The sequence below is a fragment of the Nicotiana sylvestris genome, chromosome 9 (genome assembly GCF_000393655.2).
Source record: "Nicotiana sylvestris chromosome 9, ASM39365v2, whole genome shotgun sequence".
NCBI lineage: Eukaryota > Viridiplantae > Streptophyta > Magnoliopsida > Solanales > Solanaceae > Nicotiana > Nicotiana sylvestris.
In genome coordinates, this window is record NC_091065.1 from 25,222,703 (window position 1) to 25,250,665 (window position 27,963).

The 27,963-nt window shown below is 37.3% G+C and overlaps 1 protein-coding gene across 1 annotated transcript; it reads right to left on the minus strand.

The window, feature by feature from the left end:
• Window positions 1-16,656: 16,656 nt before the first annotated feature.
• On the minus strand, window positions 16,657-27,885 carry LOC104235612 (RGS1-HXK1-interacting protein 1). Its single transcript, XM_009789416.2, has 8 exons — window positions 27,554-27,885; window positions 23,894-23,960; window positions 22,980-23,057; window positions 18,648-18,700; window positions 18,368-18,504; window positions 18,229-18,293; window positions 17,361-17,419; window positions 16,657-17,236 (listed from the first exon to the last, which is right to left on the minus strand). The coding sequence occupies exons 1-8, from the start codon at window positions 27,752-27,754 to the stop codon at window positions 17,147-17,149; spliced, it is 750 nt and encodes a 249-aa protein (XP_009787718.1). The 5' UTR covers window positions 27,755-27,885; the 3' UTR covers window positions 16,657-17,146.
• Between the last annotated feature and the right edge of the window lie 78 nt (window positions 27,886-27,963).

The following is a 27,963-nucleotide window of genomic DNA, read 5'->3' on the forward strand; positions in this document are numbered from 1 at the left end:
CGAATCTTTGCTTCTGGGAACTGTCCGTTAGGACTTATCTCAATTGCTTGAGTGCTTAGATCTTCCTCATGAGGTACTGTCTGGCATTTTCCGAACTGTCTTAAAACTCGGCCGGGTGCGTAAGGTTGAATGCTCTTAAGCCCCATCAGCAAGAAATGAGTTTTAGCCGCTGACATATATAAGACCTCATCAACGGGCAACCATCCCAACTTCCATTGTATTTGGCTGGCAGTAAGAGCTTGAAAGAACGAGGTCCAAGCCAGGACTCCTTCGGGCAAACTGATCTCTTTGGCTCTCGCGTAAGATTCTTCTATGCGGGTCTTTTCCGGGGAACCATGGCTCAAAATCTCGGAATGATGGCAAAGGTGCTCGGTCATCCATATCTGCAGGAGCAAGTTACAACCTTCGAAGAAATTTCCCCCAGCTTTACAAGCTGTGAGAGCTCGAAAGATGTCGGATACCACCATAGGCGCGAGAGTACTGTCACTTTGCGTGAGTAAAGTGCTGACGACCCCCGATATCTTCAAATCAATGTTTCCATCTTTCCTGGGAAATACCAGAAGACCCAGAAACGTTATCATGAACGCCACCCGTCTGTGCTCGTCCCACTTCTGACGAACTCCTTTGCTGCACAGTTTGTTGATTGGATTATTGAATCCCCCCTCGTGACCGTATCTATCATATATGAAGCATGGAGTACAGAATCCGGCTGCTAGATCCGGGTTGTGGACTGTTCTAGGTATTTTCAATGAATCCAGGAACCGATGTACTGTGACGACTCTTGGGGCGACCAAGTATTTTTCCCTCAGCGGAAGTTCAGTATTCCCGATGTATCCGGCCATTTCTTCTAAAGTTGGGGTGAGCTCAAAATCAGAGAAATGGAAAACATTGTGCGCCGGGTCCCAATAGGTAACCAAAGCTCTTATGATATCTCCCCGAGGCTGGATTTCCAACAGACCCACAAGACCTTTCAGATTTTTCTTAACCTCATTTTGCCCTTCAACACCTAGATCATTCCACCATAGCCGTAACTTGATAGGGATTTTGGTCATTATTGAAAAATGTTCATTTTGCATCGTGCTCATCCTGCACATTTATTAAGGTGATTTTAACAAAAATGACTGACTCAAAATATTTTACAGAGGGGACCAAGCTTTGAACACGGCCTTTAAGCACTTCGGGGAAGAAGATTTTAAGGCTGTGTGGGTCTAAAAATGCTAAGGAAAACCCAAAAGTGGCTATTTATGCAAAGTCAACCTTCCGGCGTCCCTTTCGGGAACATTCGGCTATTCATGTCAAAACAGCATCACCTGACTTATTTATGACTCTTTAAAAATTTGAAACATATTTTTTTTGATTTTGGCTATTTTAGCAAAATGGGGGTTGAACCCGACGAGGGTTGCCTACGGTATCTCACATCCGGTGAGAATCAAACCGGCGTAGTTCGGGGTATCGTAACATAGGGAAAAAAAAATCGAATAAACCTAGAAATCAGGAATGCGTATTTTTTTACATTTTTTTTTGAAAAGAGATAAAGATTAAAGAAACTATATTTTTTTTTTATATATTATTATTATTTTTTTTTTAAGAAAAATTTGGACTATTAGTCTGAATTCATAAAAGGGGTACTACGAAAGAAACAACTCATTTTTTTTTTGAATTATGAATTTTCGATTTTTTTTTTACTCTTAAAATAAATACCTTTTTTTTTTTATCTTTGAAAGTGATAAAAGAAAAAATTTTGTATATATTTTTTTTTAACAACTCTCAATAAACAAAACAGTTTTTTTTTTAGAAAAATTCCGGCGAGGTTTTGACACTACTTGGACATTGGTTCTATTTTCCAAAAATAAGTAATTATCTCCCCTGCGCTGCTATTTTCCCCTTTTTTTTTAAGAACCGGTCGACATGCGGAACCGAAGCAGATAAATGCATAACACAGATAGGAATGCAGCATGATGGTCTTTCCATTTCAGGTTGCCTGTCCTAGACGGACCCAACCCCTGTGTTGAGTCCCCTAAGTCAAATGCCATATGATGCAAATAAGCGTTCCTACTAGGGATCCGGCATGAAGTTTCGTTATACTAGGTTTAAACCTTGGTATTTGCCCTAGACTGTGTACCCGAGCGGACAACTCGAGTCGAGGAGGGGGCTACGTACCGGGGACCCGCGAGATCGTCCGGCTTTGTAACTTGTCCGACCTCTTTCTTATTTCAAGTATTGACACTAACAGAATAGGGAGTCTCGACCAGCGAGCTTCTCCCCGGAGGTAAGAAAAGAAGGGTTTCGGCACAGTTTATATACAGTTCAGATAATATCAAAAGCGGTAAAAGACAACATTTAGCACTTTTATGCAAAACATGTAATAAAGATCAGATAATAAGCCAGATATAACAATTATTCTAAGCTCGAATTCTTGAACCCTGAACCAGTGGTTCTGGGTTTGAATCCCCAGCAGAGTCGCCAGAGCTGTCACACCTCCTTTTTGCGCCCCCCGCCCCGAAGGGTTAAGTGCGCGGGTGGAGTTTTTCCAATTTAAGTGACAATATTCGAAATGGGATTATTTATTTAATTCAGAGTCGCCACTTGGGAAAGGTTTGGCTTTTGGTGTCCCAAGTCACCGGTTTATCTTGAATCCCAAATCGAGGAAAATATTCGACTTTTCCAAATGAAGTCTGCGAACCAGAAATTCTAAGTAAGGAATTCTGTTGACCCGAGGGAAGGTGTTAGGCACCCTCGAATCCCGTGGTTCTAGCACGGTCGCTTAAATTGTTATAATGGCTAAATATCTAATTTAAATACATGTTATGACTTGCGTGCTTTCATTAAGTTTAAACCGCTTTTATCATTATCATTTATTTTTATAGAATTGCAACGTCGTGAAAATGCATCTCGAACCACGTCACAATCAATGCGCCCGTGATCGTCAACACATCTGACTTCGTTGAGATTTGGATTTGGGTCACAATCAATGTGCACCCGAATTTAAGAATATGATTTAATTAAGTCGCGCCTCAAGAGTCTAACGAGTCATTATTTTTGAGAAGGCCATGAGATTAAACGGCCTAGCCTGAATTCTAAATATTATGATTAGCTGTTGAGGGCCCCACAATTTGCATTTTTTATTTGGCGAGGCTCGTCTCATTATTTTTTAGAAAAAAAGAGATATCCTAAAGCGACTACATTTCTGTTATATTTGTCTCTAAATAAAAGGGAAAGACCAAACTTACTTGTTGAAACGACTACCTACTAAATTTTGTTTGATTACCTAATTGGTTGTTTATGAGATAAGAATTACCTCATGCCTTGTTTTTAAGGAATGAATGAGCTTTGTTAATTTGATAAGAGGGGTTGCAAGCAAACTAATAACACATACTAAATTTACATTAAACAACCCTCGAGTTTGACTTTTAAAATTAACTTATTTAGGCTTGATAAATGAAATCGGCTATTTACTAAGAAAACTACTACTAATTGAATTCAAAAATGCCTATTAGTTTTCCTCAAAAGTCAAACGCATTATTTCGAAACAATGAATCTATATTAAAGCCCATATCGAACCTATATAGGAACGAGTAATCTAACAAGAGGATTGGCATGCATCATCACCCTGTTAGCGTAGCGCTGCATGAGAACTAGTTTGGGATACACTTATCTTGAAATTAAATGGAACCAAATATGACAGATTTAACAGTTTAGAGATCTAGACAAAAATACGTACAGATGCTTGCTACGATTCTATGTTATAATGTAAAAAAAAAACAAAACCTAATGGTTGTATGCATTACAACACGTCTGATCTAACAAGCAAATACTATCTAATAGTTCATCTCAAATCAGAATGTATGTTATTTCATACAGAGCATTTGCAGTTTGAAGTTAAACAAATACAGGCTAAACTAACTTTCGACCTATTTGAACACAAGTATTATGCAGTAAACAGCCATTTGTTTCTTTATTTCTGCTTCCAACTTCAAACTTTCAACAACATATGGTTTCAGAAGTTGTGTACCTGGAAGTGTTTCACAATTGAAGAAAGAAGAGAAGTCAGTAGAGTAACGATGGCAACAAATGCAGCAGCAGTAACAGCAGGTAACCAATAGAACAAATCCCAGCGCAAGATGCAGTTTAGAGCCAATTGGGAAATGGCAGAATGAAGCAAATTCCCAGTAATATAGAATCAGAATTTAGGCAGAATAGATCCAGAAATGAACCGATGCCACAGACAACTGGTAATCTCAAAACAGGACTCAGAAGAAATCAGTATGGAACAAGCAAATCCAGACCAGTGAGAATCAAGACAAAGATGAAAATGCAGTTCCTCTTCTCTGTGTTATGCCTCTCTCTATCTATTTCTGTTTGTGTGTGTGTATATTATCCAAAATGTCTGTGTATCTATCAATGTCTCTCTGTGTATTATCCCCTTTGTCTATTATCCAAAAAAAAACCCTCCCCTTCAACTGATGATCCTCTATCTCTTAATGTGCCTCCCTTTTATATGCCTCAAAATCAAACCTTTTACAGCCTGTTAAATTAATCAGATACCCCTCCCATGTGCCCCTTTCTTTTCAGTTTCCACTCAGCTATTTAAGTATTAATCCCATGACATTCCCTTGGCAGGCTTTAACTTTTCATTTTATTATCTAAAAGCAAGTATGGGCAGTAGAATATATCTGACAGCATATACTGTCAGATTGTTTAAAACTTAAAAGCTTCTTAATGCAGAAAAACAGGCTGTGCACAAGGCACATGAGGTGCACCAATGCACATGCTGTGCACGAGTGCACATGCCTTCCAATTCAGAATTTAAACATAAACAATCCTTTTCACATTGACTGATCCAAATCAACAGCTATAAGTAAACAAAACTGGTTCTGAATTGATTTCAACAAATGTTCAACAGAAGCAAATCGATTTACTATGCTCAGACAGTTGAAATTAATTGACGACACATGTCGACTCGACTATATTAGTATTAACATACACAATCGTAGCCAAAAATCAGACATTTAAACAGTATTGATACATGGTTCGCATTATACTGACTAAGCAGAAATACACTCGAGGAGTCAACTAGTCAGTCCAAACTCGAAAATCAGCTACTTGCACAAACAAATACATAATGCCTTATCAGAAAAGGAGGGGGGGAATTTAGACAAACAAACAGAGGTTCAGGCGAAGTGGTTGAAGCACAGTTGATAGAGGTCAAGGACATAAACAGAAAACGAACAGACCCTTACAACAATCAAACAAACCAAAAACAACTAAGAAAAGAAAGAAAACTCACCTTAAACCGCAAAAAGATCGAAACCTTAACTCGGACTTGGTCAGGCCTTTCTTAAGGCTGAATGGACTTTAAACGAAGTGTTTCTCAGACGAGAAACACTTTGATTAAAGTCCATTAGACCTTAATCTCTTCGGTTGAACCAGTGACGGAGGAACACCAAATTTCCAAAACTCAGATCTGGGATTCATGCCTCCCTGATCAGATTCGGACCAAACCAAGTATGGTTTGGTCACGAGGGGGTCTGGGGAGTGTCTGGTATGAAACTGGGTTTAAACTGAGTAGATCGAGTTTTGACTCGAATCTTCAAATGAAGATTCGAGGACCTGGGGGGTGATTTGAACTAAACGGTTAACAGGTCTATGTTCAGGGTGGTGAGGGGGTTCTATGGTGTTCATGGCGAGGTCATCGGCGTTCATGCCGCCGGGATTAATGGCGAGGGATAAGGGGGCGGCTAGGGTTTTGTGGGGAAGGAGGTGAAGACGGAAGCTGGGGTATTGGATAGGGGGGCAGGGTGTGGTATGAGGCTTATATATGGAATGGGGGGATTGATTTCAACCGTTGGATGAGACGAGATGGACGGCTTGGATCTGAAGGTTTAAACGAAACGTCGTCGTTTGGCTCAGTAGGGGTCAGAATTGGTTCGGGTAACGGGTCGGGTAGTGGGATTACGGGTGAAAGATCTGGACCGTTGGATCGGCTTGGTTTAAACGGTTGTGATGGGTTGGCATCGAAACGACGTAGTTTTGGTGTTAAGCTACGTCGTTTCATGGCCTGGGGGTGGGCTGTTTGGACTGGTGGCTTGGGCTGTCCGTTTGGGCTGAGTTTGTTGGGCCAATTTTAACAAATTGGCCCAAGTCCGGAAGGGGTCTTTCCTTTCTTTTTTTTTTTTATTTCTTTTTCTTATTTATTTTAAAACAAAACTAAGCCAAAAATCAAATTAAAATTAAATACACACTCAAATACAATTATTTGCACACATACTAAAATATTTCAAAACAGGTAAGGTCAAACCAAATAAAATCACGGACGAAAATGCCTAATCACGATTTTCTATTTAACGACCGGATTACGGTTTGAATTATGCAGGACACATATTTTTTTTGAATTTTATTTTAATAAAGTAAATAAATAAAAATGGGCCAAAGTCATAAATAAATCAACAAAGTGCCGCACAGAAATCCGAAATTGTACAGCAGGGCCAATTATGTTTGTTTTTATTTCTTTTTGGAGCGATTGTCGTGTGAAACAAAAATCACGTGCTCACATATATGATAGCTCCCACTACACTAGCGTATGGGACCCTACTTATGCGTTCTCTCTCTTTAGGTGTTTTAGGACAATCCTCCCTATTAAGAGTAATTCCAGTGCCTATCGGTAGATAGCCTCTTTTGGAATTATCCATATTATACCTTTTCAAAATGGTATCAATATACAAAGACTGGGAAAGTCCAAGCAGCTTCCTCGATCTATCTCTATAGATTTTTATTCTCAATATATAAGCTGCTTCTCCCAAGTCTTTCATGGAGAACTGTTCAGATAGCCAAATTTTGGTACTTTGCAGTGCCGGTATATCATTCCCTATGAGCAATATATCATCAACATATAATACTAAGAATATAATTGTGTTCTCACTAACCTTTTTGTACACACAAGGTTCTTCTTCGCATCTAACAAAATTGAACTTTTCAATTTTCTTCTTAAAACGAATATTCCAACTCTGAGAAGCTTGCTTTAGTCCATAAATAGATCTTTGTAGCTTGCAAATTTTATTATCAGACGGAGATGTGAAACCTTCAGGTTGTGTCATATACACATCCTCTTCTAGCTCACCATTAAGGAAAGCTGTTTTCACATCTATTTGCCATATTTCAGGATCATAGTATGCCGTTATAGCAAGTAGAATTCAAATTGATTTGAGAATTGCCACTGAAGAGAAAGTCTCGTCATAGTCGATGCCTTCCTTTTGACGATATCCCTTGGAAACAAGACGAGCTTTGTAGGTCTCCACCTTCTGCTCCAATCTTTTTCTTAAAACCCCATTTACACCCTATAGGTCCTTTGAAGGTTCAACTAAAGTCCATACTTTATTTTCCTTCATGGATTCTATTTCGGATTCCATGGCCTTTTGTCATCTCTCATAGTCAGAACTTTATATAGCCTCTTCAAAGGTCTTATGGTCATCATCATTATGATCAACCTTACTTGATACATCATCCTGTACCATTAGATTTAATCTAGTTGCTACATGACGTTCTCGGGTAGACCTTCTAAGAGGTACTTGTACAACTTGTTCACCTTGTGCTGGATTTAATTGTTGTTCAATTTGGTTTGGAACTGGTTCATTAACCTGTTCTTCAACTACATTTAGTTTTTGAACTTCAATCATTGAAGATGAAAACTTCCTTGGTAACTTCAAAATATCCAATAAAGGTTCTTCAACTTGGGTCTCTTGATCTTTATTTGTTGATTCATTAGTTTCTTAAACTTCATCAAGTTCTATTTCTCCACTATAATTTCCTTCAAAAAGAAATTCTCTTTCCAAAAAGGTTGTTCATCTATCCACAAACACTTTATGGTCATAGGGGTGATAGAAATAATATCTCATTATTTCTTAGGGATACCCAACGAACCTACACTTATCAGATCTTGAGTCAAGTTTATCAAATTGCATTCTCTTAACATAAGCTGGACAACCCCAAACTTTAATATGTTTAAGGTTAGACTTACATCCTTTCCATATCTCATATGGTGTTGTAGAGACTGACTTAGTGAGAATTTTATTTAGTAAGTATGTTGCTACTTCCAAAGTATATCCCCATAAATTTATTAGAAGATCAGTGAACCCCATCATAGATCTCACCATATCTAATAAGGTTCGATTTCTCCTTTCAGACACACCATTATATTGTGGTGTTCCTGGAGGTGTCCACTGTGAGAGAATTCCATTATCTTTGAGATACTTAGTAAAATCTTCACTAAGATATTCTCCACCACTATCAGACCTTAGTACCTTGATACTTTTACCCGTCTGTTTCTCAACTTCACTACGGAACCTTTTGAACATTTCAAAAGATTCAGATTTGTGTTTCATAAGATACACAAATCTATATCTTGACATATCATCAGTGAAAGTGATGAAGTAAGAATATCCACCTCTAGCTTGAATTTTCATGGGCCCACAAACATCTGTATGAATTAGTCCCATTAATTCAGTAGCTTTTTCTCCACTTCCAGTAAATGGAGATTTGATCAATTTTCCTTTGAGACAAGATTCACAAGTTGGATATGATTCAAAATCATATTTGTCAAGGTATCCTTCCTTGTACAACTTGTTAATTCTTTTCTCGCCAATATGACCAAGCCTACAATGCCAAAGGTATGTATGATTTACTTGATCATCTCTTTTTCTCTTAAGACTTGAAACATGCATAATTGAATTAGCATTCACATTAGGTAAGACATAAACATCATGTTGGAGATAGCCATTCACATATAAATTATCGTCGTAATAAATAGAGAAAATACAATTGCCTATATTTATGTGAAAACCACGTTTATCTAACATAGAAGCTGAAATTATTGTAAGGCCCCGTGAAAAACTTGTACTCAAAACCTGGTAGTTCGGACCCTTTTTGTACTGATCTATGCTATAAAAAGTCAAGAAATACTGTTTTCCCAGGAAATGCAATTCTGCGGTCTAGAATGCGGTCGCATATCAGGTATGCGGACCGCATAATCGCCGCAAAGTGAGTCAGTATGTTGGTTGAATTTAAGGTTAAATATGCGGTCCGATATGCGATCGCATAACCGATATGCGGACCGCATAGTCGTCGCATATTTCCCTTGGGATTTTTGAGAGGGGCAGTTCTGCGGTGCATTATGCGACCGCAGAATGGGTATGCGGACCACATTTCTGCCGCATACCCAGGCAGTGTACTCAGATGTTGGGAGCACTTTTGCGGTCCATTCTACGGACCGCATTTCCACTCTGCGATCGCAGACCTGACTCGGGGCTCCAATTTTCTAAGTTTTATACCCGACCCCTTCTTCAATAAAACACCCCAACCCCTCATTTTAACCTATTTTCTGAACAAAACTAGAGAGAGGGAAGAGAGGATTCTTGAGAGAGAAAGTCTTATCTCCATCAATTTGATTTTTCAAAGTCACTCGGGCCGGGGAATTTCAAGTAATTGTCTTCATCTCCGTTCTTGCAGGTAAAATCCCCAACCCTTTTTCATTTGTTTCAGATTTAAACAAAAAGGGGAATTCTCATGCGTTGATTCTTGAAAATGGAAGTTGAAAATACACATGCATGTCCTTTAAAACCTAGAATCTAGTAAGAGGAATTGGGTAGAAGTAAAGATTTGCAAAAGAGGGGTTGATAACCTAAGTAAGTTCGGGTTGAGTTTGTGAACTTCAATTCTAAGTTATATGTGTTAACTTGTGAACTAGATTGACGGTACTAGGCTGTTGGTGAATTGAAAGTAGAAGTTAAAAAGGGAATTCGACTCCAGGTATGTATTGCTAACTTTAACATTTGTAAAGTCACCTTGTTGGTGTACGAGTAATTGGTATGTGTTACTTATGTGGACTATTTGTGAAATTCTTGTGATTAATGTGCCTTGAATGTTGTTGGTTAAGTTTTCCGTTATAGTGGTGTGAGTAAAATGGCAATAACACAAGTGCGTGTGGGTATGAATGTGTTACGTGGTAAGAGCTGTGGAACAAACGATGGAAAGAAATCGTAATTGATACAATTGAAACAACTGTGGCAATATCATACGTGACTTGTTGTGGGCAATTATCGTTGTGACTTGAATTGTGTACGGGTTATTGTATATGTTGGAATTGGTATTGATGTTTATGAACACTCTTTGTGAATTGTTGTTGTTGTTGTTGTGTGAAATATGATTGTCCGGTGGGATCGGGTTGCGCGCCACAACACGAAGAAATAAGGTGTGGGTTGTGGTGATAAGGGTGGCCGAGGTAATAAGGGTGGCCGAGGTAATAAGGGTGGAAAAGTGATCGAAATCACTATTGAAATAAAAATATGTGAAAGTTGTGAAATCGTTGATGTGATGACATAATGTTGAAAAAGGGAAAAGGAGAGATTGTGAAACTTGTTTGGCTTTGGTTGTTCCTTTCATGTGCATTTAATTGTTGATTCTATTACTGTTTGTTACCTGTGTATTTTTTGATTTTACTTGGGGTAAAGTTTGTTCATACATACCAGTACAATTCAAATGTACTGACGTCCCTTCTGTCGGGGGCGCTACATTCGTATTATGATTGTAGGTGGTTCTATAGCAGGTACTCCAGCCCACCGACAGTAGCACTCCTCCACTTCCCGTTAGCTGAATTGGTGAGCCCCTTTCCTCTCGGGGCCCTGTGTGGCTCATGCCGCTTTTCTTCCGGGGTTTTATTCTGGCATTTATGTAAGGTATAGCCGGAGCCTTGTTACTGGCAAATATTGTATCACCCTTTTGTATCCTTAGAGGCTCCGTAGACAGGAAATGTGGGTTATGTACTTATGTATTTTGGGCAGTATAACTTGTAAACCACGCTAAGTAACTATGTATGTTATGTAAATCTCGTAAGAATGTGTTTAAATTTTTAAATGACTATTTCACTTGGTTAATGGGTAATGGAAACGTAGGGTATCACGTGGAATAGGAAAGGCACCCAGGTCCGCTTGGCTGAGGGCTACCCGGTCGAGCGCTGGTCGCGCCCCTCATTTTTTGGGGCGTGACAATTATATTCGAAACAAATTTAGGTACGTAATAACAATAATCCAACATAAGTACTTTGCCCGTAGGCATTATTAAAGAAATTGACCCTACAGCTATGGCCGCAATTTTTGCACCATTTTTAACTTGTAGATTAATTTCTCCTTTATTCAACCTTATACTTATTTGGAACTCATGCAACATGTTGCAGATGTTATAACCACAACCACTATCTAATACCCACAATGAAACATCAGAAGTAACTAAAGAAACTTTGAAAACATTTTAAATTGAGTCTTACCTTGTTTCTTATCATTTAGAGTTGCAAGATACTCCGGGCAGTTTCTTTTCCAATATCCTATCTTCTTACAATGAAAACATTCAGCATCAGATTTGTTAGTTTTGCATGTCTTGCCTTTGGGTTTGGTCACACCACCCTTAGGCGCAGTAGGTTTCTTCTTGGGTTTATTTTTACCCTTATCCTTCTTCTTAGAAGAGTTTCCAACCAACATGACAATTTCTCTCTTCTTCTCAGATGCAAGTTGATTCTCATAATCAATAAGCATGTTAAGCATCTCATGAAGAACACAATCCATTTTATGCATATTAAAATTAATAACAAATTATGAAAAGGATTCAGAGAGTGATTCCAAGATCAAATCTTGAGAAAGCTCTTTACCCAATTTGCACCCCAACTTCTCAATCTCTTCAATAAGATCAATCATACAATTGGCATAGGGTCCAACTGGAGAGTTTCCAGTCAATTTGGATCCAAATAAAGCTTTAGATAGCTGGTATCTTACTGTCCTGCTTTGTGTATCAAATATCTTCTTAAGATGTTCAATGATTGCAGTTGGATCCATATCCTGATGTTTCCTCTGGAGCTCAAAACTCATAGAACCGAGAATGACGCATTTGGTAGTAAGACATTCTTCCAAGTATTTCTGATAAATCTTGGTGGCATCATCATTATTTCATCTGGGACTTCCTTGGCAGGCTTATCGATCACATCAATAATTTTTTCATGCATGAGAACAATTCTCAAATTTCTGTACCAATCATCGAAGTTTGGTCCTACCAACTTGTTGGTCTCAAGTATTCCACGTAGTGATATAACAGACATATTGAGAAATCTAAAATTAGAAAAGAAAAGACAATATTATAAGAACATATTTAAACATATCATAAAGACATGGACTTTTATCTAAATGATATTTTCACTAATTATTCCAAACTATTCACCCTCATTATAGTTTAAGAAATCTTTATTTCTATTAGTGGAGTAAAGGAATCTTTCAACAATATGTATGAGCCACTTGGAAGTCAAGTCGTTTCTCACATATATTTTAAAGGTAGGTATACTTACCAATTGTATCCCCATACAATTTCCTTAAATATCTCTATCAATTAGTCCCCTGGTAGTCAGGTCGATCCTATTAGCATAGTTGAGTTCAACCATCATGATAGCAAAGAACTTATTAAATTTTATACTCCCTGGGTAGTCCAGGTGTCTAGTGTAAAATTAAATAATTTTTTCAATCCATGCATCTGATGCAATAAATAATTTTAACATATTCTCGAACTATAAGTCTCCTAGTTGTCAGGCCGCTCCTTCTAAACAAGAAGTAAATAAAATTATTTGTTGTTGATGGATAGCTTTACAATAAAATATCTTATATTTTATTAGTAAGAATTCAAAATTTTTTTTTAGCAAGAGGGAATTGTTACTAAAACATCTTTTAATAACAAAATGATCTAATCTTTTATAAAACATGATTTTTTTTTAAGTTGTCTACATGCTTCGTCTTAAATTAATTTACATCACATGTAATAAATAATTCAAAATCATATATCGAACAAGCACGTGACATAAAAACGAAATTCAACATACTTCTAACATGTTTATCTTATATATCATATATATCACATAAAATAATTCATGCCAGAAAATTAATATTAGTTAATACCTCATAAACTAATAACAATTAAGATAACTGCATAATCTGATATCCTATTATAGATTACAGTCGTATCTTATACTAAATTTCAAATTCAAGTTACGAATAATCTCAGTAGTTTAACTTATATGAATACATATTTTATTCATAATGAAATAATGTTAATCCATGTATTCAAACAATTTGTCTATTGCACAAGACACATGTATTATGGTTTGAACTTTTCAAATATAATCTTAAAATATTTCGTAAATAAATTTAGACACGAGAAACCAAGGCTCTGATACCACTGTTGGATTGCATAGAGGTGTTCATAACATGCAGCGGAAGATAATAATAATCCTCAGTAGAACTTTTCGTGTAAATATATTTACATATCAAAGATCGGATCTAAGACATACCTGGTGAAGAGAATCTTGTTTCAAAATTTCTTCGATAGTGCGAAGACCCTATGCATATCCACACCGAGACCAATCCTTGCTATCAACTCTTTGATCAATGAAACCCGTAAACAAATTGAATGAAAAATACAGTGCTAAGTTTTTCAAAAACTTCAGTCTTACTGTAAGTATAGTATTTTCCTTGAAATGAATATTGCTTTCTTTTATTTTTGTAGCTCTGCCAAACCTTTTTTTCTTTTTCACAGCTTAGTTTATGTTTTCACCGTGATATATATATGTGCATATATGTATCACCTTTGTAATACTTTTCAAACAGGTAGGTAAGGAAAAGTCACAAACGTTGATTTTTCCTTCGTAAAGTCCATTCCAAACGTTGGAACTATGCAACCTTTTTCATTTGTAAAAAACTTTGAATCCCATTCCAAGTGGGTATACGACAACTAGCTAAAATTTCAATTCACGTTAGTCCAATTTGGACTTTCACATTGAATTAATTGATCCAATTCAAAATTGGATTACAAGAATAAATTGTTAATATATATACAACCTATATATAAATCAATATTAATATATATTACATATATATTATAATCAAGAGATACAATTCTATTTTCTATTCTAAATAGAAAGCTTCAATTTGTTTACAATATTAATTATGCCATCTGTGCTAGCAAAGGATATAATAATATTTCATTTGGAATAATAAATTAATTTATTTGACTAATTAAATTCTTTAATTTAATTTTTAAATAACAAAGTAATTAATCCCCTCAGCAAAGATTAGAACACTCGTTAGTGTGCGGCCCCATAGGTTCAATACTAAGCCAGTAGTAAATTGATCACATCAATATGCTAATCAAGGGTGGCGTCTAGCAACACTCTTTAACGACCGGATAACATGAAGTATATAATTTACTCTCATGAACCCGTAGAACAATAGTGTATTAATTCCTTCTGTCCTTATAGCTCTGGGTCACCCTAGGATATGGTTTGACTGTCAAATCCTAATAGGCGACCCACTATATGTTCATATCATATATAATCGACCATTGAATAACCTAAGAAACTCTTTTCTTCTTTCATTCAAACGCCCTGACCAAAGTCTTAATTTGGTTGGTTATAATTCATGACAACATGGAGCTTAAACTCATTACCAAGAGTTGATAGATTCCATCTTGATCAATCACTAATTCTTCAAGTATTTAATCATACCCAATATCCTTTCAACTATCGTCGTAGGGCCATATGTGTCTAGCATCAAAGTACAATAAATAACTTGTCAATTACTATGATGATATCAGGTCAAAGGAAGCTCTTACATCACATTCTTCCTGAGAATATCCCATTGACAGTTTATGGTAATTCTAACCATTAGGAATTATCCAATGAGTCGGTCAATGATCATATCTCTATATGCATCATCTATCTATGTGATTTAGTTAAAGAGATCAACTAATCTTTATCCCATAAAGACAATCACATAGATATTGATCTAACCGGATTATTAGTGTCCAAATTAATAATCCTATGATCAAGAACAAAATTTAGATTAAATTATAAGAAACTTCACTCTCATTATCATGATCTCAATCACGATGGCAAGTCTCAAATTTAATCAAGGGCCTTATCAAATTAATCAAGCAATTAATAATAATAATAATAATAATAATAATAATAATAATAATAATAAAAGAATATCAAATGCCATATATACTTTATATGAAATAACATCCATGAAAAATATGTTCAAATCATCAAACATGAGATAGGATCTAAGGCATATCTAATATATCCCTAACAATTACATACCTCAAACATGTAAACAGAAACAGAAAAGAGAAATCAATTATATTTTACAGAAGTAAAAATAAATAACAATATTAGACATAATGGGGTCTGAAGTTAGGATTGTCTGGTTCTCGAGTTTAGACCTTTGGATTGGGAAGTTTTTCCAAGTCCGAAGGTCTGAAGCTAGCAGCTGGCTAAGCCCAACTTCAAATCAGAAGTTGCAGTTTCATACTTTAAAATTTAACTTCAGCACAAAGGTTACCTGAAGTTGAGCTTGGTCAGCTCTCAATACCAGACTCGAATAACTGAAGTTGAAAGTTTAGACACGCTATTTTTAACTTCAGTCCCACATGTCTGAATTTGATTTTGAAATGGATAATTACTAATACCTTTTAATTTTTGAATTTTATTTAAATGCGATCCTCCCAAAAAAATTATATCCAAACGTCTACTTAGAATTGCTCATATTTCATCCATGGTCACCATGTCTACATCTTGATTGTCAATTAAAAAAATTGTGAAAAAGAGCCAAAATTGCTACTATCCCCTTAGGACATTTTTGTCCTCCATTAATAGTTGGGTTATTTTTTGCCCCTGTCGTTACAAAATTGGCACATATTTGCCCCTATGATTTGCCAAAGGTCACTTTTGTCCTTTTTCACTAATAGAGCCACTAAAAAATATGGAAAATGTCCAAACTTACCCCTCAAACTTACGAAACATTTATTATAATTTTTGCTCTTAATAAAATAATTTGGCTAATATTGCCCTTTTCCGCTATGGGATCTATTTTAAATCTCAATTTGTGCATATTAAAACCACAAAATAATACTTCTCATCCCCCTCCCTCTCCCATTTAGGTTTGACTAACCCCCAAATAAACATAAATATGAATATGCTCTAACTAATAGTGTGCTTATTAGTTTTAGAAAATCAGACATTTTACTTATAGTTTTGTTGTTGTTATATTTACTTTAATTTTTCTTTGACGTGTGTTTAGTTCTTCCATTTTTAAATATTTTTAATTTTTGAATTGAGAATGTTAAGAATTTTTCGCTTGAAACCCGTTGTGTCAAATGAATTTTTTATAACTGTATTAGATTTTTTGCCTGTACTTTTAGTTCCTAATTTCTTTCTTTCAATCATTTGCTTCTAGTTCATGGATTTTAATATATTTTGCATTATGGGTACATCTATTTGATGGTTAATTTTTTGAAATTAATTTTTTTTACTAAATCCAAGGTAAAGTGGGGAGGGAAAGAGGTGACATATAAGGGAGGTTCAATTAATTGTCAAGTATCATTTTATAGTTTTAATATGCACAAATTGAGATTCAAAATGAATCCCTTAGTGAAAAGGAAAAATATATATGCCAAATTATTTTATTGAGGGCAAAAGTAAACATTTTGCAAACTTGAAGAACAATTTTGGACCTCATTCATTTTCATTTTTATTTTTTTAATGGATCAGTTAGTGAAAAGGGATAAAATTGAACCTTTCGCAAATCATAGGGCAAATATTTGCCAGTTTTATAATAGCAGGGGCAAAAAAAATGCCCAACTATTAACAGAGGGTAAAAGTGTCCCTGTACGAATAATACATGGGCAATTTTGGCCTTTCACCGAAAAACTATTACAACCCAAGAAATCTTGTCGAACTGCAATGGGCTTGCTCTTAGAAATTTAGCTAATCAAGCTATGAAGTATAAAAAGATTAATATATCGAATTCCAGAACGAGACAGTGCATCCACCAAATGATGCAGAAAGCTTATTGCTACAGATTTCCTGACTAGTAAGATTTCCATAAATTGCACACTCTTTTGGGGGACCAATCAAATGTAAAAAGCTCTAACCCCACTTCCCCATCACACCTTAGGGGGGAGGGGCAGATGAACTGTTCATCCATATGATATAAGCCCTCCTCAATATTCAATACTCATCCGTGCAAACGGACTTGAAGCATTTCTCTCCAAATTGGCGATCTCCTCATATAGGAACACCGAGTTCAGAAACCTTGACAATCCTTTTGTCAATTGCAGTCCTTTGTTGACGCAGATGCGATGCCATAGAAGCAACCTGAGTGACATACTCAGATAAGGATGAGGACTTTCAACGCAGATATAAATCAAAACTAGATAGTAGAAATTGATGAAACAAGTGCAAAATTGAAGACGACTATCAGTTTGCCAAGGGAACTCACCTCTGCTCGTAGCTTTAAAGCCTCTCTACCCGGAATTTCCCGCAGCACATCCATCAAATCTATCAGTTGAAAAAAAGAAGTTGCATTAAGTTTTTCATTGGCACCAGCAAAGATTTTGTCAGCTTTACATGGATTTCGGAAATGAAGTTTCCAGAAAATCCATCCAACTTCCTATACAATTCTTTACACCACGAAATACAAACGAAACAAAAAATCATTGGTTAAAAGGAACCGTTTCTTTACATAGAAAACCAAATGAAACAAGGTATGGACTTGATTTTCCTTTTCTTTCAAGTCTTTTGATACAAGGACAGGAGTTGCATTAATAAAACGTATCTTTTCAAAATACAACAACAATCTAAATCAGCTGCATCACTATGCAGATAACATGCAGAGCAATCAGCTGTTTAATCAGTTAAAGCAAACCAATAGATTTATTCACTACTCTAACATGTCCTTACATCTGCCTCCAATAAGCACCTTTTATTTATTTTCCTTTGCAGTTCACCCAAAACCAGGTACTTTCTTTAAGCAAACCCAGACAAGTGCAAACAATACGGGAGCCATAATTTGGTAAGATAAAAGTTAATTCATTTAGCAAAGCAATACCTAGTTTTATCCAAAAACTCATGCTTTCATGTACTTGGATGGTAAGTCTAAGACTAGAATGCTTTTCATTCTGCACCATCTGCAAATCTTCTGTAAATTTAGAGGAAATAACTTGGTTGCTAAACCATAGCTCCATTCAAGAGAAAGGTTTTACGTCGATTGCAAACTTATGTAGCAAACAATGAGAAACAGAAGGTAACAGAGGAAATGAGCAAAAGCACTTATTCGTAAAATAATAAGGAAAATAGGGTACACTAACCAGCAGCTTGAGCTTCAACTTTGTATACAGTTTTTCCAATACTTTGGATCTGATTTCCAGCATCCCTAAAAAATTTGAAAAATCAAATGCAGAAGCTACAGAAATAACGATACAAAACGAAAATACAGAAAAGACATACATGAGGTCAGACAGGCCACGTTTCATATCCTTTTCAGCGAGAGCCGCTCTTTCAAGCAGCTTTTTACTCTCTTTTTTCATTAAGTCAACAGACAGGCTCAACTCTTTCACATTCTTCTCAGCTTTACTAAACTTAGCCTGAAAAGTTGAGTTACTGCCTTAATCAAATTGAAAAGAATGACATATACGAAGGACAGAATCATGTAGCTGCTTGGCCAGAGTTTCAAATGAAAAGTTTAGCACAAAAGGCATAATTAACTCAAATATGTTTAGCAGACTACCTCTTCACTCTGGAGACGGCCAAGTGTTTGACGAAACAGAAATCTTCTAGGTCCTGCGGGAAGAGGTCATTTAGCTCAGCGCGGAGGATAGCTTGATATTAGTTACCAAACAGTGTGCCATTATTTTAACTAATGCAACTAAGGAATAAGCATCTTTGGAGGAAAACAAAACAAAACAAAAGACTTAGAAATGCACATGCTTGTCTATGGATCCTAAACTGATCTCTTTATTTCTCAAAATTGGCAACTCCTAATAACAAGAATCCATCTCGCTTGATGATAAATCAAATATTATTTCAAGGGCAAACTCCTTCAAAGAAACCAGGCATTATTTCAAGGGCAAACTCATTTACAGAAACCAGGCACTATTTCAAGGGCAAACTCATTTAAAGAAACCAGGCTTAAACCATCCAACATTCACCTCCTTATTGACATGATCCTCAAATTGTTTTAACAAGAGATAACTTAGTTAAAGCAGATGGCCAAGTTTGGGGTAGTATCGGTGCTGCAAGGGAATTTTCGTGACTTCACTTTTTTTTCCCGGGAAGGGACCACAATGTGATCCCTTTCGGGACTGAAGTTGCATTACAGAACGATTTGTAATCAATGGACGTGGCTATAAGAGGTTGTGCCTGGAAACAAGCATGACAAGGGACAAAGCAAACAGCAAAAGATGGACCCCACTAATCGAATTCTCTTTTTATCAAAGTAAATTTCGTATGCCAAAAAAAGTAAGCGAAGCAAATTCAGAGTTACATATCCAATTCTGGATAAATGACCATGGGGACAGAGCAGGACGAAGAGGAGAACATCATGTTAAATAGAGATTTAAGCAGATCTAGCATGTCACTGTTCACGCCTATGAAGCACAGAAACAAAATATCCATACATTGGCTTAGGATATTAACACTAGTATAACACCAATGGGCACAACTCTTGATTTAAAATATCCAAACATCCTGAGCAATCCTAGTTCCTTTCCAATTATTTAAAATATCCAGACGTTGGACCTATTTGTTCTACGAAGAAGAAAGAGAAGTCAGGGGGGGTGGGGCCTAAAAGCAGAAAGGGCAAGGGCACCCCCAGCATTCCTTCCCTTGCTTGACCATAACCTGATTTCAAAACATATTACAGATTGGGCAACCGTAGCCGTATCAGAAGATCCAGAAGGTCTACAAGCTGAGGAAGAGTTCCATATGGTGATTATCAGTAGAAACGGTGGGAAGTATGGGAGAAGGACGTGAGAAAGGGGAGGAGAACCAGTAATTGGTTATATAAGAAGGGCACACGGAGCGGGTGGATCAAAATATCCTGGGATTTGGGAACTCATAGGGGTTTCCTACGAGGATAGGATTATGTGGTTGCCAACGGATATTGTGCAAGTACAATGGAAGCTAGTAGTGGCGAAGTACAGAGACTGAGAGAGGAAGGTGGGCAAGGAGGAGAACGGTGAGAAAAGTGAAGCGAGTAAAAGCACATCGTAGTCCATGAGATAAAAGGAGAGACGAGGGAAATGGGACAGGATGGAGGTGAATGGAGAAGAAGGAGGTGAGAAAGAGTAGGAGAACCACTAATTGGTTATTTAAGGAGGGGAGATGGAGTCGGTGGATCAAATTGTACTGGGATTCGGGAAACTCCTAGTGGTTTCCCACAAGGATTTTGAGGATAAGATTATGGAGTTGCCAGCGGATATTGTGCAACTAAAAGGGAAGCTAGTAGTGGCAAAGGAGAGGGAAGCAAAGTGGGCATGGAAGAGAATTATTTTTTTTGGGTGGGGGGGGGGGGGGACTGAATAGCACATTGTGGTGCACAAGACAAAAGGACAGAAGAGGGAAAAAAGGAGATGATGGGTTTGAACGGGGGAGAAAGAGGTGATAAAGGGAAGGAGAATAAGTAATTGGTTATGTCAGAATGGGACATGATATCCTCGGATTCAGGAAACTCGTAGGGGTTTCCTACAAGGATTTTGAGGAAAGAATTATGGGGTTGCCAACAGATATTGTGCAAGTACAAGGGAAGCTAATAGTGGCAAAGGAAAGGGACGGAAGGCGAGCAAGGAGGAAAATGGGGAAAAAGTGAAGCGAGTAAAAAGCACATAGTGGTGCACGAGATGAAAGGAGAAAAGTGGGAGAAATGGGAGAGGATGGAGGTGAACGGGGGAGAACGAGATGAGAAAGGGGAGGAGAACCGATAATTGGTTATTTCAGAAGGGGACATGAAATAGGTGGATCAAACTGTCCTAGGATTTGGAAAGGTCATCTTTGTTTCATATGACGATTTTGAGGATAGGATTCTGGGCTAACAACGAATATTTTGCAAGTAGAATGGATGCTAGTAGTGGCGAAGGAAAGGAACGGAAGGTGGCCAAAGAAGCAAATGGGGAAAAAGTGAAGCGAGTGAAAAACACATAATGGTGAACTAGATTAGACGAAAGGAGAGAAAAGGGAGAAATAGGGGAGGATGGGCACCCAAGGGTGTGGCCTAGTGCCTCAATGAAGTGGGGTGAGAACCATGAGGTCTCAAGTTCAAACCGAGGCAAAAACACTAGGTGATTTCTTCCCAGTTGTTCAAGCCTTGGTGGATAGAGTTACCCGGTACATGTTGTAATGAAACATGGAGATGTTTTTGAGGGTTGAGATGAGGGAGTTAACAAATGAACTGGGGGAGCTAGAGAAGTTGCAGGGAGAAAGGGAATTAGAGGAGGGTAGGACGAGAAAGGAAGAGGTGAAAGCTATAGCCTCGGAAATTTGTTGGAGACAAGTTCTTTTTACAGAAAATCTTTTGCTAGTAGGAAAAGTAATTTCACAAAGTATGAAAGTTAAAGCATAGTTGTGTGAGAGAGAAGAAGAGGTTAAGGCGGCAAGTTTAAGATTCAATACCAATCTTTATTTGAGAAAGGGAGCATGGAGACCAACATTACGGAGTTTCGATTTTAGCCATACAAGGGGAAGATGAATAAACAGTTGGTGAGGGCTTCAGAAAAGGAGGTAAAAGCCATGCGGGAGATAAAGCACTGGGATCAGATAGCTTCATGTTGGCTTTCTTCAACAGGGATCAAGTAATGTAGAGGTGTCTTTTAGCTAGTGTCTTCCAACAAAGGCTATTGAGGAGAGTGGACACATTTTTCCCCATTCGTCGGTATGGATTGCTAGAGCTCTGAGAAAAGATGTGCTTCTTCATTTGGTTCGCAGCAAGGGGGCCTATCCTTACCGGTGAAAACATGACAAAAGGAAGGATAACATATGTCAGCAGGTAATACATGTGCATGCCCTCAAGTGAGAACATAAACCATTTATTGGTACAATCCAAGTAAGCAATAAAAATCTGGTAGACGGCATTGGCACTTACGTAGATATTGTGGAGTGAGAAAAAAAGGGAGAGAAGGTATGAGAGGTTTTGTACAATTTAGCAATCTTTTGCTTTTAGTCAATTTTTGGTGCAGCCAATACTTGAGAAGTATATTTTAGTGTAGATTCTCTATTATTTTGCAAGTCACCAGTACATCGGGTTTTTACTCGCACCATCAATCAAATTATTGCTTTGACAAATATAAAATCAGTACTAACCCCAGTTCTATAGTTTTGGGGCATTATATAGTTTTGAAAGGCGGAGATAGTGTATTTTAGGCAATAACAATAATTTAAAAACTAAAATCCCAAACTAGGAGATAAAACACAATGCATCAAACTCCTAAAGCAAAGAAGAAAAAGAAGTTGCTCCCACTTTAGGCAAATACATATGTTGGGATTATTTTTCTGTTATATCATGTTATATTAGAATGAGACACTTATGTTGTGTAATCTTCGATTTGTTTTCTTGTCTGCCATTTCTTTGGTGACTGACCAGTTTAGTTGATTTGTTTCTTTATTATAACGCGAATACTGATAAGAAAGCAAAGCAAATATGAACAAAGTACAAAAAGAAATGTTCGACCATTATCAAAGCACTACTAAAAGAAATGTTCGACCATTATCAAAGCACTACTACCTTTTTAAGTGAACTGTTTGCACTTACGAGCTGAAGGAATACAAATTAGATCTCTTACATCGATCTACATACAACGAAACATTCGCTAAACCTCAACATTAAATAGCAAAAAGAAAGTGAAAACAAAACATAAATGCTAGCTATCATGCATTGTTTCCTGAAATTTCAAAAAATCACAGATGTTTTGTCACTGTGTATTAGAGATGGGCTCTAAGCAAATCAAAGACACATATCCTTTATCCCCAGTCTCTCTATTAATTTGAGATAAACGACTAAGTGATACTTAATCAGTTGTCCGCAGATTATGGGTGAGAAAATTTAAAATAAAATAAGTACATCTAATACCTCGCATGAGGAGGAGGCCAGCAGCAATACCAATTCCCCCAGCCATAGCAGGGTGCTCTCTCGCAGTTACCAACTCATCTGAAAGGATAGGTTGAAGTAAGGCATTTATAGGAGAAAAATCCATTTGCCAAGTTAATCTCTAAATCAAATTCTTATTATAATATCAATAAAGTCACAATCGTGTAGTCGAATTCTGAAGTGCAACAATAAGAAGTAAGGACACGAAGGAACAAAGGAGATAAGAAATTCTCACATTCCTTTTATTCCCTCGGATGGGTAAAGCGTACATTGAAAGAAGCACTGCAGTAAAGGAAGAAAAATAGGAAGTAGCCAAATCTAAAGGCTAATTAAGGCTTACACAAAAAACAAAGAAAACTGAAATACTAATCAGCTCCTTGAACAGCTTTTTCCTTCCCAAGGTAGCATGCAGAGGCACTTTATCATGTTCATCAGTAAAGATTCTCCCTAAAGCATCAACTACATTTTTTTTAAATTTCAATGACCCCTCATCAAGCAAAGCGGACTTCATCTCAAAATTTCTTATAGATTTACAATGCTGACTCCCTGCCATGCCAATGAAGATTCCTTGCTGGAATGAGACATTGCCCGATAGATATTGAAGAAAGCATAGAGCATAATGCAAAGGCCATGCAACATCTCAAAATGGAAAAAGGATGATTGATTGACTTCTCTTCATACAAATATAGCAGGAAATCATTTACATTACATGTATGAGAAGGCAAGTTTGTGCAAGACTGGTAGCATCTACAAACCATGAGGGTTCACTTGTTTTTGAAAATATGCAACATAAGCTCATTGACCAACAAATGATGAATGACATTCTATTTACAAGGCGTTCAGGAGGATAGAAGCATAATAGTCCATATAACTATAAGAAGGCAAGTGCAAGTTACCTTTAATTTTCCTGAAGAAAACTTCTTCATATGTTGTATACTGGGCTTTTATCTTTGGCATAAAATCCTGGAAAACATTACTTATAGATTAGACATGCCAAAAAAGATAAGATAACATGGAAAGATTTAGATAGAACTCTGGAAAAAACGGATTTTAGGCCTAACACAATCTCAAAAGCTAGTTCAAGAGTTGACGATTGCCCAAGACAATATAAGGAAACGACAACACATTCTCAAAACCAATGTGGGCGGTGTTGTCAAAGGCTCACTTAAAGGCGCATTTAAGCCCTGAAAAAGTAGGTGCAAAATCAATTGTGTGCTTCGTTTGCTTAGGCGGTGCTTTGCTTTAGTGCTGACACTAAGTTGTGTACCTCATCTCCACGGGCTCGGCCCTGAAGAGCACGTTGTTGAAAGAGAATTATTTCTTCTAAGAGTAATTTTTTGTCTAAATAATTGTTGTTTGTGCATATTATTTTTTGAACTACATATAATTTTTTTGATTTGTTTATACACACAATTTTTTATCATTTCTTCATCAAAGCACATGCTTTATATGCACTTTGTGCTTAAAGCCTTAACAGATTTCAGCACTTTTTCTCACTTTTGGCCTTTGATAACATTGAATGGGATATCCAACACCTGCACAACCCCCCCCCCCCAAAGCACCTCAAAACATCTTGTGCGTGGACAATATAATATGGGAGCCTATTAGGAAAAACAAGAACTTGGACAGATCTGGCTCTGACACAATGTGAAGAAAATAGACCTTGGGAAATTTCAACCTCAAAAGTTAATTCATGATTTGCAGACTACCCAAGACCATATAGTACATGCACAAATATGAGACATTATAACAGGCACATTAAATACTTGCAAAACCTTCCATGGGAAATATAACAATAGAAAGAGCAAATCAACCACTTCATCAACTCCCATTTCTTTCTTAGCTTTTTTTTTTCCTATCCTTGAAGAGTAAACTCATTTTTTTCCCTTTAGTTTGCTCAGAAACAACAACCCAGTATAATCCCACAAGTGAGTTCTGGGAAATGTAGTATGTACGCAGACCTTACCCCTACCCTGGTGGGATAGAGAAGTTGTTTCCGACAGACCCTCTGCTCAAGAAGATGAAAAGAGATAATAGAACAGTAACAGCAACAGAGGCCAAAAAGATAGTACCAGCAACCTAATAACCAGAAAAATAGATGGAAAAAGTAATATCAATAGCCAGTAACAATGACAAGGTACTAGGAAACCGGAGCGGAAAAAAAATATGAACACAACATGAACCACTAGCAGTTTAAGACAAGACACTATTTGACTAGCCTTACACCCAGTACGGAGTAGAAAAACGCTCAACTACCTACCAACTTTCAACCCTAATACTCGATCTCCACACTTTCCTATCAAGAGTCATGTCATCGGTAAGCTGAAACCGCTCGATATCCTGCCGGATCAGCTCTTCCCAATACTTTTTAGGTTGCCCTCTACCTCTTCTCATACCCGCCAAAGCCAACCGCTCAGACCTCCTTACCGAGACATCTAGGCTTCTCCTTTGCACATGCCCGAACCATCTAAGCGTCGCTTCGTTCATTTTGTCTTCCATGGGGGCCACGCCCACCTTCACCCGAATATCTTCATTATTAATCTTATCCAACCTACCGTGCCCGCACATCCATCTCAACATCTTTATTTCTACTACTTTCATCTTCTGGATATGGAAATTCTTGACTGGCCAACATTCTGCCCCATAAGGGTGGTGGATTCAATGTTCACGCAGGCTGCCAAAGAAAAGCTTGAAACATGCAAGCGCTAATCCTGAATTATTTTAATGAGATTAGCGAGCTTGCGTAATTATTCAGTAACATGTTAGCCTATATGCATTTATTGTTTTATTCAGTTACTCTGTTTAGGTTCCTTATGTAGCACTATGGTTATAATAATAAATGCTCTACTCTGGATAACTAATTTTTTCCAATTACTGAACAGAGCCACTAGTAGTTACGGTCGAGCCGGTCAAGTCATTCTTCTTGGTAAGGCAACGTGTTGGAAGCAAGTAGCTGGCATTTGGTAACAGAATTTCTTTTGGGGGACTTCAAGATTGCTTCCTAGGGTCAAACTTATAAGGAGGTGAACTTCAGAGAAAGGGTAAATCATTTGCTTGTTAGCCCAAGTTTTCCCTTCCTGACATTTAAAGATTTGGGAGTCATAATGGCTTTGGGTATCAGCTCATTGTCACATGTTGTTGGCTGAAGATGTTAAAGCAACTTTAAGAAAAGGAAGAGGAGATAACTTTCCTAGCAACTTGATGTTGAAAAGCTCAATACATTACTTCACGTTCTTCCTCACTCGGGTAATAGGGAGTTTTTGGCTTTTCTACACAACCGCTCATAAAGGCCTCTTCAATCATCCACAATACATTCTTTCTGACGGTAAACTGCACAGTTTTCAAGTTTGAGACGTGTTAACTATCTAAAATGAGCCTCTCCTGAATTATTAGTTCCCTTTTATATCAAGCCAACTTAATGGTGATAGTTCGGCGAAGAACCCACTGGTTTATTTGTTCCATTCCTACTGCATAACTCCAATGAAATATTCCATAGCAATTCAGCCCGCCCAACAAGAGGTCTCTCAAGAAAATGGTAACCCTTCAAACTTCTTTGAGGACAGGCCTTGACATAATGGTAGAATCTCTTTGGGGACCTATAGTTCACAAGTTCAAGGTGCAAAACAGCCTCTTTGCAGAAATGAAAAGGGAAAGCTGTGTACTAAAAAAAAACCACTCTGCCAATACCACTGTATTAGCACGAGAGCACTTTGTGCATGCGGTAAGTCCATTTTAATCCTTCAAACTCCAGCAACATAAATCTAAATTACGGTCCTTGAGAAGCTATACGCCTTCAAATTAAACCATTTATCTTCTACCTTATCAGTTATCTACATTAGTTTTAGTGCTACAACTAAGAGAGGAAACTTGCAAAACTTTGCTAAGAAGGGGAAGAGAAATTTCGAGTGAAAAGTTGCACAATTGTACCCCCACAGCCCCAACTAATTTGCCTGATGGACCAGTACCAGAATACCTAGAAGAGCTCTCACGAGAAAATCATGCAAAATAATAGTTTATTGACAAGTACCAATAATCATCCCCTCAACTCCAGCAAAGGAACTATAAATTAAGGTTATTGCAGACCTGTAAGATCTCAAAATTAAATAATCTTTCACAACCTTGAAGACACTGACATTTGGAGCTAAATTTATCTAGGTTCTACACTTGTAAGTCTTTTTTCTCATACCATTTCCATTAATGGGATACAGAGGGGCGGAGCTACCCTTGTTCGAGTGGAGTCAATTGAAATCCCTTCGCCAGAAAAGGACACTACGTAGATAGGTCAAATTCTTTTAAATGTTTATATCGGCTTCTTCTCGTATTTACTTCTTTGTATTTTGAAACTCCTAATAAAAATCACGGCTTCTCCACAGGGGATACATACAGCAATCCTTAACATTATAAATATTCATATCTGGACGAATATGAGATCCCAAATGAAGATACAGTAAACACAAACAAATCCAAAAAGAAAAAGCAGATATGATATTCATCCCATTACTAGAAAACCCGGGCTAGAATGAAAAATTTTAAAATGGTAGGGTTAGTACAAAAACCTGAAGAGTGCGGAGGTGGGTGGAGGAAGTATATTGGATGGAACGGGCAGAGCGTAGGGCGGAGTCAGTAGACTCTTGTACGGTGCGAGGCAGATCCTCTGAGATGTAAGAGTGCCATGCTTTTTCTTTGTTTTGCGAAGGTAAAGGCAGCGATGATGATGAGGGATCGATGTCAACAGCAGGAGGGGCTTCTTCTCCCATCTTCCTCGTACTCCGGCAGTACGGATACACGAAACGGAATCGCAAAGGGAAATACTAATTGACAAATGTTTTATTAGCACCAAAGATTAAAATGATTAACACTGCAAGTTTCTTTTTACAGCTTGTTTGGATGGTTGTTACCGGTTGTATTCTGTTGTATTGTTATTTGATTGTTTCTTTAAAATTAGTTCTATTGTATTATTAAATTT

Excerpts from the sequence above, each read along its gene's own strand:
- LOC104235612 (XM_009789416.2), bottom strand. The coding sequence starts at position 27,754 with ATGGGAGAAGAAGCCCCTCCTGCTGTTGACATCGATCCCTCATCATCA. Across the intron at positions 18,294-18,367 it reads CGTGGCCTGTCTGACCTCAT|GGATGCTGGAAATCAGATCC; the intron begins GTATGTCTTTTC and ends CAAATTTTTTAG. Across the intron at positions 17,420-18,228 it reads AGTTGAAGCTCAAGCTGCTG|ATTTGATGGATGTGCTGCGG; the intron begins GTTAGTGTACCC and ends TTCAACTGATAG.